Below are 20,916 nucleotides of genomic sequence, written 5' to 3'. Positions count from 1 at the left end.
GTAGTCCTTGACTTACAATAGATTCATTTAGTTGTAACTGTTTGAAGTTACAACGGCACAAAACAAAACCCGACTTATGACCACTTTTCACACTTACAATCGTTGCAGCATCCCCACGGTCACATGGTTAAAATTCAGTTGCTTGGCAACTGACTCTTTTATTAAGGCTATATGATCCCTTTTCGCAACCTTCTAACAAACAAAAGTCAGTGGAAAAGCCAGATGATGTTACTAACGTAACAACTGCAGTGATTCGCTTAACAGCTGTGGCATGAAAAGTCGTAAAATTCACTTAACAACTTTTCACTTAACAACAGACATTTTCGGCTCAATTGGGGTCGTAAGTCCACAACTGACCAGGGAATATTTGGTTCATGTTTCTGTGCAACTAATTTATTCCCTTCGAACACTCTGAAGACAGTATTATTTTTTTGTCTTTCTTGATTTTCAGGCTCTGGAGTTACACTGAAAGATATTTTGAGGAAGGGCAATATTAATCTGGACTTATTCTCCTGTAGGACTGAATCTGATAGTTGGAAGGGGCCAGTTAGCTCAATGCCAATTCTCTGCTAAGCACAGTAATCCAAATTAAACCAGACAGACAGAGGGCTGTCTGGCCTCTGCCTTAACAGGTGCAATGAAAGGGAAGAGGCTACCGCTTCCTTGGCTCATTTGTTCCACGCCAAAATGCTATTCTTATCTTTGAGAAGACTTGGGTTTAGATGCCATATGATTTTACAGCACAGCAATCAAATTTTGGATCATTGAGACATTTGTGGGATATTCGAGGGTGGAGAAGATAACTTCAGAGAGTGATTTTGGTGTAGTGATTAAGGCGCCAGGTGAAAACTGGAAGACCCTGAGTTCTAATCTTGCCTTAGGCATGAAAGTGGGCCAGTCACCCACTTTTCCACCCTAGGAAGAAAGAATGGCAAACCTCTTCCAAACCCCCCCCCCCAAAAAAAAAAACTTGCCAAACAAATTTCAGGGATCAGTTGTAGGCAGTTGCCAGGAGTTGACCTGAAAGTAGCCCTCCCCCAGGAGAATATTAGGTTGTAGAGAATGAAAGGCTAAGGTGGCAAAAGCCAAAGAAAAGAGAGTGATTTCTTGGATTGCTCTGTATTCTTCTGATGTCACCTCTGAAGGCAAAGTATAGGAAAAAAAAGGTGCCTGGCTCCGACTTGATATTCAGTTTAGATTCCATTATACATATGAATTAAGAAACAGCTTCTTACAAATAAGAAATATTAATCACAAAATTTTTAAAATGTCAATTTCTACAATGCGTTCCATCTTCAATAACAGATACATTTCTGGGTGTTGTTGTAGTAGGGTATTTCTTAGAGCAATCAACACTTGTGGAAGCCAGAAATGAGTGGAAAAATGGTAGCAGGGAAAGTAGGACAATGGGCACCCTAAAACCTAAGAGAAGTAGAGATGAGAAGGAACAAAAGAGGAAAAATATAAGTAGTAAGAACAAAAATGAAAAGCAGAGAGAGTTCAGTACTAATGCTCCACTGGGATCATTTTTCAGTGAAAGCTTTGGAATGATACTGCATTGTTTGTTAGGCAGGACATACGCTTAATTTTTTTCCTATAATGATGTTATTTCTATTAAGAGCTTAATGAGTGTGAAGCTGCTATGAACATTTTTCAGTGCTTACATTGTACTACACATCGAGACAAACACCCTACGGCGCTTTACCTATTGCTGACATGTCACACAAACTAAGGTTTTCTATAGACTCTGTATAGATGTACCAAGAATAATGTTGTCACCGATGAAGGAAAGAAATAAGTACAGGAAAGAATTTTAGTCCAAAAATTTGTTCCCTCGGCTTTCTTTTGAATAGTTACATCACCACCGTTAGTAGACTAGAATCAAATATTGTACTGGATGAATAGCCATAACTTCAGCAAAAGCAACAACCTGGGCTTCACTGCTGATTCTGCAATACTAGCTATGAATGCACTGACAAGGAACTCAGCTTCGCATGATCTACTTCTCTGCTGCCAATGTAAACAACCAACTTCTGCTCCTAGCTTCACTCTTCAGCTTGATGGCACTTTCTATTCAAAATTGTGTAATATATTAGATCATGATTTTTCTCATAATAAGACTGAAGATATTTTTCTTTGGAGAAACAAATCAGAAGATGTAATCTTCACCTTTTTAACTTAGTGTGTTCTCAAATGAATTTTTGGCTGGAGTTATCACCTAGAACCTCTACTTTAACGGTAGGAAATCTGAATCCCTCCTAGATTAAAATTTCCATGAGTCATAGCAAGCATAGCAAGTGACCAGTTGTTGCGAGAGTTGCTGTTCAAAATATCTTGAGGGCACTGTGGCTTAACTGTGTTGCAATATAGATCCAAAAACTGTGACAAAATAGCTCAATATTTTTTATAAAACAATAATTACTCTACTACAGGTAGTCCTCGACTTACGACAGTTCACTTAGTGACCATTTGAAGTTACAACGGCACTGAAAAAAGTGACTTATGACCATTTTTCACACTTCCGACCACTGCAGCAGCCTCACGGTCACGTGATAAAAATTCAGATGCTTGGGAACTGACTCATATTTATGCAGTGTCCTGGGTTAATGTGATCCTCTTTATAACCTTCTGACAAGCAAAGTCAATGAGGAAGAGAGATTCACTAACAGCCATGTTACTAGCTTAAAAACAGCCATGTTACTAGCTTAAGTGAATTTACTTAACGACTGTGGCAAGAAAGCTTGTAAAATGGGGCATATCTACATTCAGAGAATGTAGATTGGTGGCCCCCAGGGGGAGATCTTTCTCTGTGGGCGCCCCAGAATTATGGAACCAGCTACCAGTTGAGCTCCGGACGGCGCCCGATCTCAGCTCCTTCCGCCGCGACCTAAAAACATACTTGTTTGAACAAGCCGGCCTGGCCTGAGGGGGGATTGGGGGGGGGTTTATTATTATTTTATTGGGGTTATTTATTATGTATTAATTGTTCTTTTAACGGGCATGTATTTAATTACTTTTAACTTTTGTAATTTTGTATTTTATTCTTGCCCTGTACACCGCCCTGAGTCCTTCGGGAGAAGGGCAGTATAGAAATATTAATAAATTAAATTAAATTAAATTAAATTAAACGCACACAACAAATGCCTCACCTAGCAACAGAAATTTTGGAATCAGTTGTGGTTGTAAGTTGAGGACTACCCGTACATTGGTCAGTCTTGTCTCAGATTTCTAAGCAAATATGCATTTATTTATTCACAAAGTTGCTTTTGTATTGCTCTCTGCATTGTATTTTAATAAAGAATCTTATTCCTTTCACCACAGCTCAATCAGTAAGAGTGCCAAATAATTGAGGAAACAGTAATACTTTACTTACGGATGTGGTTTCATTTCAATATAATTTTTGGGAATGAAGCCATCTTTGCCATTGAGTTCTGCCTTGTACCAATTTTGATCGCATTCTTCATTCAAAACCTGGAGAAAGGGGAAAGAAAGACAGGTTTCATTTCTGGATAACATGCTAACAATGCACACCATTTCAGGTTTATTTTGCTAACGGTCAGCTAGTAACTTAGCTTTCTAAGATTGTATTTATGGGATAATTAAGTACACACCCAATTTGCCAGTTCCATATTTAGTCTTTCAGTTTTACCATTTAAGAGTTGGTTAAAGTAAATCAGATGTTTAAATGTCAAAGTTTATTCTGGAACTCACCATGAAACACTGAATTAGCAAGTTAATAAGAATACAGCTTCGCTACTCCAGGAGGATAAAGGAATGAGTGCATCACACACACCAAGTTCTAATAACAAGAATCTATGGTGTAGAACGAATTTATATTATAGTCACCCCTCAATCAAGCTGTACAGCTCCAGTCTTAAACACATGATTCTTTCAAACCTAGTGTTTCCCTCTCCCCCTGCCTGAAACATCCACAGAGTACTTTCAAATGAGAAAGCAATTATTTTTACTACATGCCCCAAAGGTATATTTTATATGCATGTATTGCTAATTGAAAAGAGTAAAAATTCCACCCACAAATATCCTTATCCCCCCACCATGGGATTTCTTTTTTAACCAGTCAATAAAAAGTCTACAGCAAACCATTACACCTTTTAACAGTTTCTTTTAAACATTGAGAAGAGAAAAAACAATATTCATTCTGAAGTCAAAATTATGTAAATATAATACTCCATATAAAATCATTACATAAGGAAATTAGAGAATGCGTCTTGTGCTTTAATTTTATTCTAGCGTATACAATAGTTCAAAAATACTGTCAAGTGTAGCTCTGAATTACCAGGGTAATGTCAGGGACAAACAATCAGGATAATGCAGCACAGAACATTTATTCAAGTCTATACACAAGAATCTGTTCAACTAAAGTTCAATACTAAATTAGTGCTAAATAAGGGTCAACAGAATTCACGAGGGGTTTTACTTGGAGCACTTGTGCAAATGCAATAATTCTAACCTGTTGACGTGTTTAACTCTGCCCCCCAGCTCTGCCTGCTCTTCTACAGTAATGTTTGTAGTATTGTGCAGTGGTACACTAATGCTTATGTGCACTCAGTCCCAAAGATACTGAGCATTTCTTTTCTTTGTTAAAATCTGTTGCTTATTAACTACTGAATATAGCTTTATGGAGAGTTGTTACTCGGTTGAAAATTTAACATGAGTACTGTACAGTACTTTCTAGAACAGACTTCTATAATGTATTATTTGAGGGGAAATGAGAGATTATAAACAATGAGGATAACAGCTGTAAACATGTCATAGGTTAGAACTCTATCTCTAGTCCACTTAGGACACTTAAAAATGGGCCAAAAATAGGTGCCTATAGTTGCTTATTAATGCTTTCAATTTCCTATTAATTTTCACACAGTATAGCCATGCCCTACATAACAATCATCCTGAACTAGAATACTAGAAAATAAACCTGCCCTTTTTTAAAAAGTGCACAGCTACAGGATTTCAAGAATGCTTTGTGCATCATATTTGCAACATGGCGTATGGCTATCGTTGAAAGTCAGCAACATGTCTTCTAATGGAGCAAAACTCACTAATTAAATCTAACCAAATTATTGGGCAGTGAAGCAATTTCTTTCATGTTGGAAGATCTCCAATTAGGCTAGTTTTAGCAGTTACATTTGAGTCATGTGTAGAGCAATGCTGAAACTGCTTAAGACTCTAGTCATCAGGTCCTCAGTTGGGCAAGAAATTTCTCATCAAGACAAGCCTACCTCATCTCGTGGTAATAAGAAAAGGCCAACTTTTAAAATTAATACCCTAAGAAATTTGGATGTTCTGATAAGTAAGCAACATATGTGTGCAATCAATGAGTCTTGTTTTTACTTTTAAAAGCAACAGCTTTTGGATCAGTTCTTTATCACTGAGCAAGAATACTGGTGGAAATCCCTCTCTTAAACTTTTCTTTACTTCATGGAGAAAGTATGATGACGTCACCTATCTGGGTAATGAAACATTTGCAAGAAAACAACCAAGCTCAGAGAGCACCAAGTTCAGAAGATTAATTTTCAGATAATTGAGGGCCATCCTCAAAATAGTCAGATCAGTGTGACTAGGGGGAGACAAGGAATAATTGGATTAATATTCCATTTCTGAACACAATAGGTTCTGTACTATAACGTATTTGTTTCTCTACATTATTCTTCCAAGTTGTGATCTTCTAGCTAAGAATGGAGGAAAAAGCTAAAATAAAAAGGAATCATCACATGCTTAGATTAGGATCTCCCCCCCCCCAAAAAAAAGCTTCATGATCTTTGCAAGGTAGGGTCAGCCGAGAAAGGCCACGGAGCTCCTTATCTGGTGAAACCAAGATGCCAGGAGACCATGCTTTCTTGAAGCTGGAAATGGTACACATGCTTGAGGAAAACCTAGGCCTCCTATACACCATAACAAAAGTTTAATAAAAGCAATGCTGTGAGAGATTCAGCTACAATAAAAAATCAGATTTAGACAATAAAAGAAAGTTGATACACTTCCTATGTCATACTGCAACATGTTTTGAACTAAATACGACCCTATGAAAAACGAATGCAGAGTTGAGCTTTGGAATGACTTCAAATACAGCTTTCTGTCTTTCATGTGCAGAACATTTCTATTTCTACATTTTACTCATCGTAGATTTTTGGAAACACGTTTCCTGGCTCTCGAGGGTAGCTGAGGTCCATCTCTATTGAAATTCAGCTTGCTGACCTGAACACACAGACCAGCTGTAAATCTGAGGGTTTCAGTGTTCAAGGGAACATTATTTATCTCTCACTTTTATATGCCAACTCAGGGTAGAATACATGAAGAGGCAGGGAAGGGACATCTGAAGACCTCATGATTATATCTATATAATTTTGGGGGGGACCAAGATGCAAGCACTTCATCACTACTGTCTTCTGTATGTTTGTTGTTATTTTTTTCCAATTTCTATGGTATGTCCTTTATATTCTTTGTTAGTCATCCCTTGGGGGTATAACCAGGCCTGATCCTGCTTAGCTTTTCAATATCAGCCAAGGTTGGCTAGGAGTTCCACCTAGCTGGGCAACATATCCTCCAATTTTATCCTTGTAACCATTTGTTGCAACCAACCCTAAGTCATCAAGACATTTCCTGATTGAATGGGGCCAGATCCTGGCTCATCTTGTCTCACACACACTAAACTGATACCTGAATTTCATTATGAGGCATGATTAACTATGAGGGAATCTTTCAACTCTAGAGGGTTTAAGAAGAGAGCCTCTCACTTCTCATTAGCAGCCTAAATGGAAATATCACCAATGCTGATAATAAGACAACTTAAAAGCTGCCAGAAAGTAATTCCATTCTACAGTAGTGGTATTGAACATGACAGCTAAATTTTGAGTTGCATTTATAATAATAATAAGTTGGAAGGGACCTTGGAGGTCATTTAGTCCAACACCCTGCTCAGGCAGGAAACCCTATACCATTTCAGACAAATGGCTGTCCAGTCTCTTCTTAAAAACTTCCAGTGTTGGAGCATTCATCACTTCTGGAGGCAGGTTGTTCTACTGATTAATTGTTCTAACTGTCAGGAAGTTTCTCCTTAGTTCTAGGTTGCTTCTCTCCTTGACTAGTTTCCATCCATTGCTTCTTGTCCTTTCAGGTGCTTTGGAGAATAGCTTGACTCCCTCTTCTTTGTGGCAGCCCCTGAGATATTGGAACACTGCTATCATGTCACCCCTCGCCCTTCTGTTCCTTAAACTACACATACCCAATTCCAGCAACCGTTCCCTATATGTTTTAGCCTCCAGTCCCCCAATCATCTTTGTGCTCTTCTCTGCACACTTTCTAGAGTCTCAACATCATTTTTACATCGTGGTGACCAAAACTGGATGTAGTATTCTAGGTGTGGCCTTACCAAGGCATTGTAAAGTGGTATTAGTACTTCGCGTGATCTTGATTCTATCCCTCTGTTAATGCAGCCTAGCACTGTGTTGGCTCTTTTGGCAGCTGCAGTACACTGCTGGCTCACATTGAAGTGATGATTGTCTACTAGGACTCCGAGATCCCTCTCACAGTTACTACTATTGAGCAAAGTACCACCTATACTATACCTGTGCATTTGATTTTTCCTGCCTAAATGTAGAACCTTACCTTTTTCACCACTGAATTTCATTTTGTTAGATAGCGCCCAGTGTTTGAGTCTGTCCAGATCCTCCTGTATTTTAAGCCTATTTTCTGGAGTATTGGCTATTCCTGCCAGCTTGGTGTCGTCTGCAAATTTGATGAGTTCCCCATCTATCCCCTCATCCAAATCGTTGATGAAGATGTTGAAGAGCACTGGGCCCAGAACAGAGCCCCGGGGCACCCCACTACACACTTCCCTCCATGTAGATGCGGTTCCATTGAGGACCACACGCTGAGTACGGCCTGTCAGCCAGCTATGAATCCATCTGGTGGTGATGCTATCTAACCCACATTTTTCTATCTTATCAAGTAGTAGGTTGTGATCTACTTTATCAAATGCCTTACTGAAGTCCAAGTAAATTATATCTACAGCATTCCTTTGGTCCACTAGTTTTGTCACTTGGTCAAAGAATGCAATAAGATTTGTCTGGCATGATCTGTTTTTGACAAACCCATGTTGACTTTTAGTGATGACTTTGTTTGCATCAAGGTGTTCGCTGATTTGTTGTTTATCTTTTCCAGAATCTTCCCAGGTATTGAGGTCAAGCTGATAGGTCTGTAGTTTCCTGGATCTATTTTTTTCTCTTTTTTTTGAAGATGGGAACTACATCAGCTCTCTTCCAGTCCTCTGGTAGTTCCCCAGTGCTCCAGGATCTTTGAAAAATATAGTTCAGTGGTTCTGAGATCACATCTGCCAGTTCCTTCAGAACTCTGGGGTGTAATCCATCTGGTCCTGGTGATTCGAACTCGTCTAGGCTGGACAGGTGCTCACTTACCATTTTCTTGCCTATCTTAACTTGCGTTTCTATTCTGTTTTTTATGGCACTGGTTTTGGTAGGTTGGACTGTTTTTTCCCTTTGTGTAAAGACAGATGCAAAAAACGAACTAAATAGTTTTGCTTTCTCCCTGTTGCTTCTCGCACCTTCTTGCCATTTCCCCCCACTAATGGACCAATCATTTCCTTAACCTTTTTCTTGTTTTTTATGTGTTAAAAGAAGCTTTTTTGTTATTTTTTACTTTGGTCACAAGTCTTAGTTCATTTTGAGCCTTAGCTTCCCTCAATTCATCTTTGCAGGCAAGGGCTATTTGCTGATATTCTGCCTTAGTTATCTGCCCCTCTTTCCACTTCTTATACATGTCCTTTTTATCTTTCAATTTATCAGAGAGTTCTTTATGCAGCCATGCTGGTTTCTTTTGAGAGCTGTTATTTTTCTTCTTTGTTGGTATTATGCTAGACCGGGCCTTTTTTATCTCACTTTTCAAAATTTCCCAAGCTTCTTGAGAGTTGTTTTCCCCTTTAGGATTCTCATCCATGGAATTCTTCCCAAGGTCTCTCTAAGTTTATTGAAATTAGCTCTTTTGAAGTCCAAGACTCTAGTTTGGCTGTGTTCTATTGCTTGTGCTTCCACAATGTTGAATTCCAATATTGCGTGATCACTTCCCCCCAAGGTTCCTGTGGCTTCAACGCTTTCTATCTTTTCATCTCTGTTAGTGAGAATTAAATCCAATATGGCTAATCCCCTAGTTCCCTTCTCTACTTTTTGGGAGAGAAAGTTGTCTGCTAGGTTTGTCAGGAATCTGTTTGATCTTCCACTTGGTGTAGAGTTTGTCTCCCAGTTGATATCAGGGTAATTAAAGTCCCCCATTACTATTGTGATGTGCTTCCTACATACCTTAGTTAGCTGACTAGCAAAAAGTTCATCTATTTCCTCTGCTTGGTTGGGCGGCCTATAGTATACACCTACGGCAATGTCAAATGCATTCAAGTTTACAGTTTTCATCATTGTTGTGCTCTATTTCTGTAGAGATAAAGTTATTTCTTATATAGAGAGCAACTCCACCTCCTCTTTTGTTTAGTCTGTTTCTTTTAAATAGTTTAAATCCCTCTAGATGTGTGTTCCATTTGTGGGTTTCGTCCCACCATGTTTCTGTAATGGCAACAATATCATATCCGCCCTCATTTACCTTATATCAGTAGTTTCACTATTTCACAATTATTCAAGAAGAGGCAACTCTAGAGATGAAATCATTTACCATATCTTCTCTCATTCATATACAGATCTTTAAAACAAGATGAAGAGTAGTTTGTAGCAAACAAGTAGCATATTATGCACTGGAAATTGTTATTAAAGGAAAATGAGAAGCCAAGTTTATTTTAAATTATTTTGCTAGAGTCCTGAATTGTCCTGGGTATTACAAATAAAGTCAATAAGCCATTTACTGGATATCCATTTTCCCCTTTTCATACATAGTTGTAAGATTTTTCCCCCCTGCAAACGTACTTGAAAAGTTCAGTCCTCCCCATAGCTGCAAGTTAAATTCCAAGAACTTCCCCATAAACAGCTTCTTAAAAAGAGGAAGCAGATCTTTCTAACAGAGAAGTGGGTTTTCTGTGTAAAGCCTAAGGCAGTAGCAGTTTATAACTAACTCTAGCATTTGGGATTTTATCTAGGAAACAGAAGACAGTACATCCTTCCTTATTTCAAAATCAATCTTCATTTATTAGCGGCAACAAGGAATACTGTGTTTATATAGGGAACAGTGCAAAGAAACATCTGATTAGTTGTGTCCCATACACACCAGTTGTTTTGGCCAGTTAGTCCTTCATGGAAGAAGTCATAATTAATACAAAAGAGATTAAAAATAATATCTCAGGAATACCTGGCTTATCTACTACATCTGCTACAGTACTAAGTACAAATTAGTTAATCCTTGAAGCAAGCAGATGAAAGTGGACAAAAAATCTATTTCTTGTTTTTTTTGTTTTTTTCCTTAATTTTTTCCTCTTGCTTTAGGGCTTCTTAATTTCTCTTTGAATTTCTAATACATTGATTTCTTTAATTTTATATTATGTCACAATCTGCAAGCCAGAATACTTCCCTCCCCTCCTCTTTCTCCTAGTAATAATGAACTGATTTTTTTTTAAAGTTAGGAGTATATGTACACCACCTGTACTTAGGGTAAATATCTTCAACACTGATACTCTTATACTTACAACACTATACTTGAGTATAGAAAACCAAGTAACAAAGACATTTCCCCGGGTGACACGGATTACCTACGGCAGACATGTCAAACACAAGGCCCGGGGGCCGGATCCGGCCCGCGAAGTGGTTTCATGCGGCCCGCGAAGCCATCCTGGAAACAGTGAGGGAACGGCCCCCACTGCCCTGGCCCAGAGACCCTCCTTCTGCCAGAGACCCTCAGATCTGTCCCACTCCTGCCCAGGCCCCCATAGGCACCCTTGATGCGAACGATGTAGAGCTGGCCACGCCCACCCAGTAGGCCATACACACTCTAGCCATGCCCACCCAGTAGGCCACACCCACCCAGGCCACACCCACCCGGCCCCCTGAGGGCAACCGCAATGCTGATGCGGCCCTCAATGAAATTGAGTTTGACACCCCTGACCTACGGCAACACCTGCGGCCGGCGTCAACTTCCCTCCGTCCAGTGCGCTCCCACAGAGAGGGCCTCCTCAGGGTGCCTCCGATCAAAGAATGCCGATTGGTGGCCCCCAGGGGGAGAGCGTTCTCTGTGGGCGTGCCAGACCTATGGAACTGCTTACCGGTCGAGCTCCGGATGGCCCCCGACCTTCGCTCCTTCCGGCGCGATCTCAAAACCTTCTTTTTTGAACAAGCTGGCCTGGTCTGACGGGATGGAGTTGGGTTTTTTATAATTAGTTTTAATTTTTAATATGTATTAATTACGGGCACAGTTGTTTAATCTCTTTTTAATTTTTGTATCCTGTTTTTTTATTATGTATTGCCCTGTTCACCGCCCTGAGTCCTTCGGGAGAAGGGCGGTATACAAATTAAATTATTATTATTATTATTATTATTATTATTATTATTATTATTATTATTATTATTATTATTATTATTATTATTCCAAACAACTGCACTCTTAAGGGATCTTTTTGTGCCTTGGCAAATTATAAATATTTTGCCACTTCAATAAAAGTGACATAGGTTTTTTTGTCCCAGGCATTCTCCACAAAAATCTCTCAAAATCTTATACATTCTTCAAAACCTCATTTTTTTTCAAACTGACTCTCCAAATCAGGCAAAATCTTAAGTACAAATGTTGAAATAGTTTTGGTAAATTAATGTTTAATGTTTAGCAACTAACAATTTTAATATTACTATTTCTTAGTTTAACTGCACTGTGGACTGTTTTAGACCAATCAGCCTTGTACAACTCCCAGAATGTTATGATAAACCAGTGATAATCTTCGTGACACAATTGTAACACACATGGGTTTTTTTGTCCCAGGCATTCTCCACAAAAATCTCTCAAACTCTTATACATTCTTCAAACCCCCATTTTTTTTCAAACTGACTCTCCAAATCAGGCAAAATCTTAAGTACGAATGTTGAAATAGTTTTGGTAAATTAATGTTTAATGTTTAGCAACTAACAATTTTAATATTACTATTTCTTAGTTTAACTGCACTGTGGACTGTTTTAGACCAATCAGCCTTGTACAACTCCCAGAATGTTATGATAAACCAGTGATAATCTTCGTGACACAATTGTAACACACATTCATTATCTTCTGTCTCTCTTCAGTGCCTTTTGCATAACACAGTACTTTCCACCAATTGTCACCAGAGGGAAAGTCAATGATCTACTAATTTAGGTCTTTTGTGTAATCCTCCATTATCTGCTACTTGTTGCAATTAAATTTAATGTTTGTAATATTTTTGTAATCTTCCTTTACAAGGATATGAAACTTGTAGCTCAGAAAGCAGGCAAATAAGTTAATTTTAAATCTGATTCTAAATAACAAACTTACCAAGTTTAAACAGATGTGTTTGTCTAAAAATGCTCCAAAGGGCATTAAAGATTCAAAGACTAGATAGAAAATATATGTTTAACTTATCTATGAACTGTTTTATGATTAACACAAATAATCTATATAGTATACAACAAAAAATGAATTTGCAAAATCCAGAAAGAAATTTACCAAAATTTACCATATGTATTTAAAGTCTAAGAAAGTTGTATTATGGTTAAATAAAAGATTTTGTCTAACTTTGTTTCTATTTGGAAACCAACTCGGGCTTCTTGCTAGAAATGGAAAGAAATGAATATTTAATTTTGGAATCTGTCAATTAGAATTGTTTATGGTTAGAGAAAAACATGTACTATTGTTGATTTTAAGAGTAAGAGATAAATGTATACCTGTATTTTACAAAATAATGTTGCAAATTACTCTTCTCCCTTTTCCCTCTTTTTCTCTGCAACCCTGATTCTGCTTTTTTCTTTAACCTTTCTTTTTCTTTATCTCCCTTTTTTCTTTTTATATTTTATCCTTTGCCGAAGCATAACATTTAGGAAAAAAATATCTAAGAATGTCCTGCACTGCACCTAGTTTTGTGACTCATTGAATAAAGGATTTTGTAAGAGGTTCTCTCCCAACCAACAGTCCTTAACGTAATGAGATCAGAATAATGAGATAACTGCAATCTGTCTCACACATATACAGCCAGACGTTCTATCTAATCATTCCATTCCCAACAAAAGAAGCACAACATAGATAATGGACCAATTTCATAGGGGGAAAAAAACAGCATTGCAAGTTTACTCCCACAATTACGTACTAAAGTCAGTCAACCTGTTTTGCCAGCTGCTTCAATTCTGATCTGTCCAAAATTATGAATTAGGAAGTTTTCAATTGCACACAATGAGAAATCTTTCACTAGCTATATGGTAGTAGTAAGTCAAAAAGAGGCTGGTAGCATCTTTTCTGATTAACAGATGTTATTACAAGGCATAAGCTTTTATGAGCTGCAGCTTTCTTCATGAGATGTAAATGGATGATCTCATATTACTATTTCTCAGAAATGCTATTGAGAAATAGATTTTGCATCTGATGGTGAGCAGCAGCTCACAAATCCTTACGCCTTTTTATATGTGTTTTATTGTTTAGGGCTATTTGGTTTAATTTCATTTTAATTTTTGTATATTATGTGTTGTTCTTAGTGTTTTAATTGCCCTGTAACCGCCCCGAGTCCCTTGGGAGAGGGGAAGTATATAAATCCAAATAAATAAATAAATATAAAACATTTTAATCAGAAATATGCACCTATTAGACTCCACTTGATGTTCCCCCCCTATAGATTAGCATAGCTCTCCCTTTTTTAATAGACTGGTCTCTTCTTGGTCACTAAAAATACACCACACAATATATTTCAGTGTACGTATTTTGTTTTGAAATCAAGCAAGAGAAAAGTTAGTTCTAAGCAACTGGCAATAAACCACTGGTTTGCACCCAAGTATGAAATAATATGTTGTTGTTGTTGTTATTATGATTATTAAAGTTCAACTATGAAATTATTGCTAAGAGGAATCTAAACACTGATCATAAGGTCAATCATGCTGACTGTACTATAAACATAAAACAACTTAAATACTGTAGAAAGGAACTTAAGTAAGAATAAATAAAAGAATAAATAAAAGCTTCCTCCTTCCGTAATGCAATCAAGATGGACAGTGATTAATATTTATATGTTACTTATAAGTAAGGGTGTAGTAGGTCTATACATAAGTTGTATATAGTATATTTTAAATGTGTGTTATGTATGGATACACTTACAGAGCAAGCAACTAAATTTCATTTTTAATGTGCGCCGTTGTGCCCACAGGAAAAAATGACAATAAAGGTTATCTAATCTAATCTAATCTAATCTAAATATGATTACAAAAATAAATATCCAAATTATGTATTGTCCCCCAAATCTGAAAGTGAAATGCCTTTAACGTACTATGAATAAGATACTCCTTTTGGTAAAAGATGTGACATGTTTTCTGAGAATAGCACAGTGCAGTACTAGAACATAACGTGAAGGACATGATGAACTGTTTCAAAATATTCCAAGGAAACCTTGACATTGAGGCAGCCAGATGTGTTTTGAACCTTTCCTCCATGGTCTTAGACTTTAACTCCTCACCAAAATCTAAAACAACATGCAATACAACTAAAGATACAATTCAGTACTAACTATTGGAAAATATAGACCACTAAAAAATAATTGAGAGAATTCCATCCCTTCATAGTGTAAAAAACAACAACAAATGTATCAAATAAGCATAAGAAAAGGCATTTTAAGCAAATTCCAAACAATCACCTGAACTAAATTAATTAAAGGGTTAACTTTGCAAGCTGCCAGAGTATGATTTCATATGGATAACACTATGGAGGAACAGATCACAGCCTGTAAAACAAAGATCTTAATTATATGATGTAGTACCAATCAACCTCTTTAATCCAAATGGCATCAAAGATCTTAAAGTGTGCTTTCAGAACAATTATCTCTGCAATAAAGATTTGTGTATTTTTTGGTTTTATTACTGACCTTTCCTTGGAGTCAGAATTTTTTTATTCATGATGACTTTATCTAAATAAAATATAAAGTTCACCTGAGGGATTGTCTCTCCTAATGACATCTACCTGTCCCATTGGGTCAGGCAGGAGGGGCATGTTATGGGTTGCATCCACAAAGTGTCATCCGGAAGGATCCAGGAGAAGAAAGTTTATGCCAGGGGTGTCAAACTCAATTTCATTGAGGGCTGCATCAGCATTGCAATTGCCCTCAGGGGGCCGGGTGGGTGTGGCCTGGGTGGGTGCAGCCTACTGGGTGGGCGTGGCCAGCTCTACATCATTCGCATCAAGGGTGCCTATGGGGGCCTGGGCAGGAGTGGGACAGATCTGAGGGTCTCTGGCAGGAGGAGGGTCTCTGGGCCAGGGCCAAGGCAGTGGGGGCCGTTCCCTCACTGTTTCCAGGATGGCTTCGGGGACCGCATGAAACCACTTTGTGGGCCGCATCCGGCCCCCGGGCCTTGTGTTTGACACGTCTGGTTTATGCCATCATACCCACCCTTTGAAAACTGATTCCCCAGAACCTTAGATTGCTCTGGACCCTCCTGGCTTTAGGAAGGCCATGACGACATGGCTTTGCTGTTGTCTGTGTGTGTGTGGGGGGGGAGTGTCTGGTAGCGATGGAGAGATTCTATAAAGGTTGCTAATGATGGTTATTTTTGTTGTTGTAATGTTGTTTTATTGATATTTTTAGTTTTGTATATTTGTTTGTAAACTGTTTCTATTTGGTTGTTGCACTTTAATTATTGTGAGCTTCCAGAGTCAATTAAATGACTTACAAATGAAATCAATTTAAAAAGTAAAAGAAGGAATTTACTAGAGGAATCTATGAATCTATTGCAACTTTAAGGACATAGGTTAAAAAAATGTATGGACAACATGAAGAAATATTCTATAATGCTTGGCTTACTTTATCTCTTTCTTTGAATGTACTTATTATGTACTGTATATAATAAAAAAGATTTAAAATAAAATTGCTCCAAAGCACTTTTACTAGTTTCTATTGCTCTCGAGTTTTTAATATTATATAATATGTACTTTTGTTTCTATTTTCTTCTACTTTCTCTACATTTATCCCTAAAAAGTTTTGATCCTGTCAAATATATGAAAAAGTAATTTAATTTCATTTTTAAAAGCAAGGATGCCAAAGCTTATGAATTCTTCATCATATTAACTGATCTTGTGGCTCTGTCTCTTATTTTCCAATGATTTTTCCCAGTGAGTTCCATTGTCTTTCTCTACACCAAACAAATACCATGACAACATTAGCTGAGAATATAAGTAGAGAAAACACTTCACTCTTTGCTTGAGGCTTTAAAACAAATGGGGCCATTTTTACTCAAAATATTATACCAATGACAGATTCATCATTAAAAAATATATGAAGATTATAGGTGACTATTTTTTGCCCAGAATGTTGAAGTCCATGACTCACAAAGTACAAAACTGATATAGATACAATAAGATGTATATGTAGTTTTTTAAATCCCCCACATAAATAGAAATACTGATGACTAATTTAGTGGGTAGTTGAGTAATTCAGTCTACATTATCCTAAAAATAAGCATACATGCTACAGATTTATAGTTTAACGATGCTTTCGTACTAGCGATTCCTAAAACAAAATTCCATCTCTTTTTATCCTCTGTATAGTATATAAAAAGTAGGGATGTGCATGAAAAGGAAAGTTGTTTAGCTCTGAATTTGAAACAGCTGTGTTTCAGAAATTCTGCCAATCTCTTCTAAATTGATTGTGGGCTGGCAGGGACAAAATCCCAAACAATTTGCCCGTTCTGCTTCAATGGGAACAAAAAGAAAGAGACTTTCATTTAGTTTGGTCATAGGAACGCTACAATTTATAGCAAGCAAGCTTCATGGGCTGCTAAAATCGGAACCACCTGATAGCAGGCACGGACTTGGCAAACATCACTCTCCACTGCCATCGAATGGTTATCCAGATAGTTGCTAATGGAGGGGGATGCATCACCACCACCACTTACCTGGGACTGGAGGAGGAAGAAAGCTTCTCTTCCGAACCCATCATGATACTAGCTGATGACAACACTGTTGCCTTCAAGAGGAATGGGCATGGTCCCAAATCAAGCTTCTTTCTTTGCAACCTTCTAGACTAGCAAGCCCTAGGACTATTTGCTCTCTGGCTGGCCCTCTAATGTGCCCATCCATGGTTTATATTGTAGGAATCTGACAAGGGGGATAGAGTTTGGCTAATGTGCCTAGCTAACCCTACATTGTAGAATGGGAGGGATGGACAAGAAGCCTTAAAGGCAAGCCTCTTTTTAAAAAGAATAAAAAAGGTATCATTTAATTTCCGTGCATACCTATCTAGGAAGCAGCAATGCTATCAGTGCCAGTTTACACAGGTAAAATTAGTCAGAAGAATTAACTCCCTCCCCAAAATGGCCTTATTAATGGGGAGGACATGTTTGGTTGGGGGGAAATGTTCTTTTCAACATGAAAAGTAAGGGTACAGGGAAGGGTAAGAGAATCTTTATTTCTTTCTCTCTCACCTTTCCAACCCCCACCCCCTCCAATACACCTAACAGAAACAAATTATAAAGTAAAATAAAAGGCTATATGAATGTTGCCACAAACTAAAACGACACTACTTATCACTATTTTACCACTGTCTCCGGTAACAGTGTAGGATTGTGTCCAATGGACCCACACAGCAATTTCTTCCCCCAAAGCTGTCTCTCCACATATTATTTCTCTAAGGCAGGGGTCCCCAATTCCCAGTTTGGGGACCAGTACCGGTCTGTGGCATGCCAGTAACTGGGCCGCACAAGCAAGCAAAGCCCCATCCGCGGGATGCAGGCAGCACACAAAACCATGCATCCTCCGATCCCTCTCTCCATGGAACTGGTCCCTGGTGCCCAAAAGATTGGGGACCTTTGCTCTAAGGCAGTTAGACCAGAATGAGTCCTTTGGTGCCATGTATTCCTATAAGCTTGGTGCTTCACTCCAAAATGCCATGCAAATCACACAAACAGCAGTCAAAGCCAAGAACAGTGAAGACCTCTCCTACTGTCCTGGCCCAAACAGGAGAATGCAAAAGATAGTACCCCAATTTCAAGCAACTTAAACAAAACAGGAGAGCTCAAAAGCACTTCAGCTTGGAACATCTGTGTGCTTGGTTTATGCCTGAAACAACACAGCTCTGTTTTTGTTAGTAATAAGATTTAGGATCGACACAGAAGCTTCTTTGCTACAATTTTATTCCTATAAACACAAGCTTCCTAGAACATGTCGATCCTGACTTTTCAGAGCCTTTTTCTGTGCGCGTGTATGTATTTAGTTATTTGGATTTTGGGGCTGCCCAGTATCAAAAAGGCTGAGGTTTACAATAATTAGAAACATACAATTTAAAGAAATATGACCCTTCCCTCCCTACCCCCAACCCCTTCCCCACACACATAAACTAAAAAAGAGGGTCTCTATAAAAACCTTAACTTCTGCTCCTGCTAGATGGCAACAGTTAAAAGAGGGGACCTGAAGTACACCCACAGTGCCTGAGCATACCAGATAGGCAGAAACAGTTGGAGACAGGCAGTTCCTCAAATAAGCAGGCTCTATATATCATGAAGGGTTTTTATAGGTGACAACCAGCATCTTGAATTGCATCTGGAAAACTATAGCAACCAATAAGATAAAACATGGGCCTAGCAAGGAATGCCTATTGCTCTCCCTGCCACTGCATTTTGGACCAGGTGTAGATTCCATATAGTCTTCAAGGGCACCCCATGTAGAGTGCATTGCAATGGTCTAGTCCAGGGGTATCAAACTGCCGGCCCATGGGCCGGACGCGTCATGAAGAAACCGCGCCCACCCCATTGCCAGCAATGGGGAAAAAGTTCCGATACGTCGCGCGACGTCACAAGTTTGACATGTCTGGTCTAGTCCTACAGTACAATGACATCAAAAGAACCTCCAAGCTGAGGAAAGGACAGAATTGGCACACAAGGTGAACATGTGTCAAAGTCCTCCCAGCCACAGCTGCTTCGTGCTCTCTGAGCAGTAGCTGAGAGTCGGGGGGGGGGGGAAGAGACTCTAGAGGTTGGTTCCTAATCTCAAAGGGGAAGGTATAATCCCATCCAAGACCAAAGGTGGAAGTGACCCAGACGCCCAAATAACCATAGCTACTCAGTCTTGCCAGGACTGAACCAAAGTCTCTTCCTCCCCATCCAACCCTTGCTAGGTACTCTACGTTGGTAGCTTCACTTTCACAGGATAGGGTTCAGATGTAAAACTGGTGATCATCTGCACATCGATAATATCAGACTTCAACTGACTAGAGGATTTCATCTGCCAGTTTTATTTATGCAGAAGTTAAGCGGGAGCGGTGAGAACGTTGGGACCTAAGGCATCCTGAAGTGAAAAATTGCAGGTGTGATCGCTCCTCTTCTATCAACACTTCCAGCAGGAGATGGGATCTTCTCCAGCCACCCCCGTGTGAAAAACTACACAGCTCTTCGGGATGTGACCATCCTCACGGCTTGCACTGCCAGGGAGGAAGCAGGGAGATGGCTTGAAACTCCCCACCTCTGTATTACAGGTTATGGCTTCAAGGTGGGTCTCCATCCAAGCAATATAAGGAGCCAGTATGGTTTAGAAAGGGATATTTGCATCTAAGGTGTAGTTTTTTCAAATGCAAATTGCAAGCAGAAATAGGAGGCAACTAGCAGGCAGGGTTTTCCCCATTGCCATTACTGATGTTCCTCTCTAGACCTTCCCTATCAGTAGTCCTAATGAATAATGTATTATTCTTCAAATGAATAATTTATTATTGGTTATAAATGATAGAAGCCGACAATCTAGTAGTCCATGTGCTGATGCCAAGAAAGCCCAGATTTTTCTTTTTTTTTTTTTTTTTTGTAAAATTTGATGTACTTTTGACAGTTCGTGGAAATTGCCAGAGACTAAAAAGCTTTCTGAAAAATGTCTTTCCAGGCTGAAATAACATGGGTTACAAATGGAATATTGACACTGCAGAAGAGCAATTACACCGCCTATTCTGTTAGATTCTTTGTGTTTTTTGAACCTTCTTGCTTCTAGCAGACATTTTATTACTAGGCTAGTAATGCAATCATCATCATCAATGTGAGGAAGATCACCATCCCCACTGCTCTAGCCACAAAACTTAATACAGATAGTATTCATTTAATTATTGCCTGGTTTTGCAACCATTCACTTACAATGGTGATAAAAACTATGCGACCAGTCTTCACATTTATGACTTTTGCAAGTCTGTAAATTAAAGATAAACTGAAGTAAGATCATAAGCCCAATCGTGATTTCACTTAGTGACTGCTTTGGTTACTGATCAAATTGCTGGTCCCAATTATGGTTGCTGAATGAGGACTACCTGTAGCCTGATTTAGGGAAATTCATCTAAAATATATGAAAGATTCAAGGCTGCTTATTTCTGCTGTACTCAGGGATTTCCAACAACATTCCATGTTGCCTGTTGAGTATTTTGGACAAACCACTGAAAACGCCCTGGGTATAACATGTGGGTAATCTTTTGTCAAGAACCACATTCCTGAAAGGATATTTTGTTGGCAGCTTTATTGCATGACAAAAGTGACTTGAGATTGAAGCCAAGGAAAGCAATGGTCATAATCACATATTCCTGGATGAGGTCAGCCACTCGCTTTCAATCTTCAATCTTGATGTAACTTTTTTTGTCATTTCCTCAAATTTCTTCCCCCACTCCTACATGTCACACAGCAGGGCAAGGGAAGAAAAGGGAAGAAAAACTCAACTTTCCCAGAATCCATAGCAGTTTTTTTAAAAAAAAAACCCAGCAACTTTAAGAGGTGTGGACCTCAACTTCCAGAATTCAGGAGTTGAACT

At 38.7% G+C, this 20,916-nt stretch overlaps 1 protein-coding gene across 3 annotated transcripts in view; it reads right to left on the bottom strand.

Annotated features, from left to right (window-relative positions):
- Window positions 1-20,916, bottom strand: part of GRB2 (growth factor receptor bound protein 2) — a 77,972-nt gene that overhangs the window by 17,076 nt on the left and 39,980 nt on the right. For all 3 annotated transcript variants that reach the window (XM_083351368.1, XM_083351369.1, XM_083351367.1), the window contains one exon: window positions 3,374-3,471. In XM_083351368.1, the coding sequence (XP_083207494.1) occupies window positions 3,374-3,471 (98 nt within the window). The remainder of the gene's footprint in view (window positions 1-3,373; window positions 3,472-20,916) is intronic.

This window comes from Vipera ursinii, assembly GCF_947247035.1.
Source record: "Vipera ursinii genome assembly, chromosome: 2".
NCBI classification, from domain to species: domain Eukaryota; kingdom Metazoa; phylum Chordata; class Lepidosauria; order Squamata; family Viperidae; genus Vipera; species Vipera ursinii.
The sequence above is the reverse complement of the archived record's forward strand: the minus strand, read 5'-3'. Positions and strand labels throughout refer to the sequence as shown.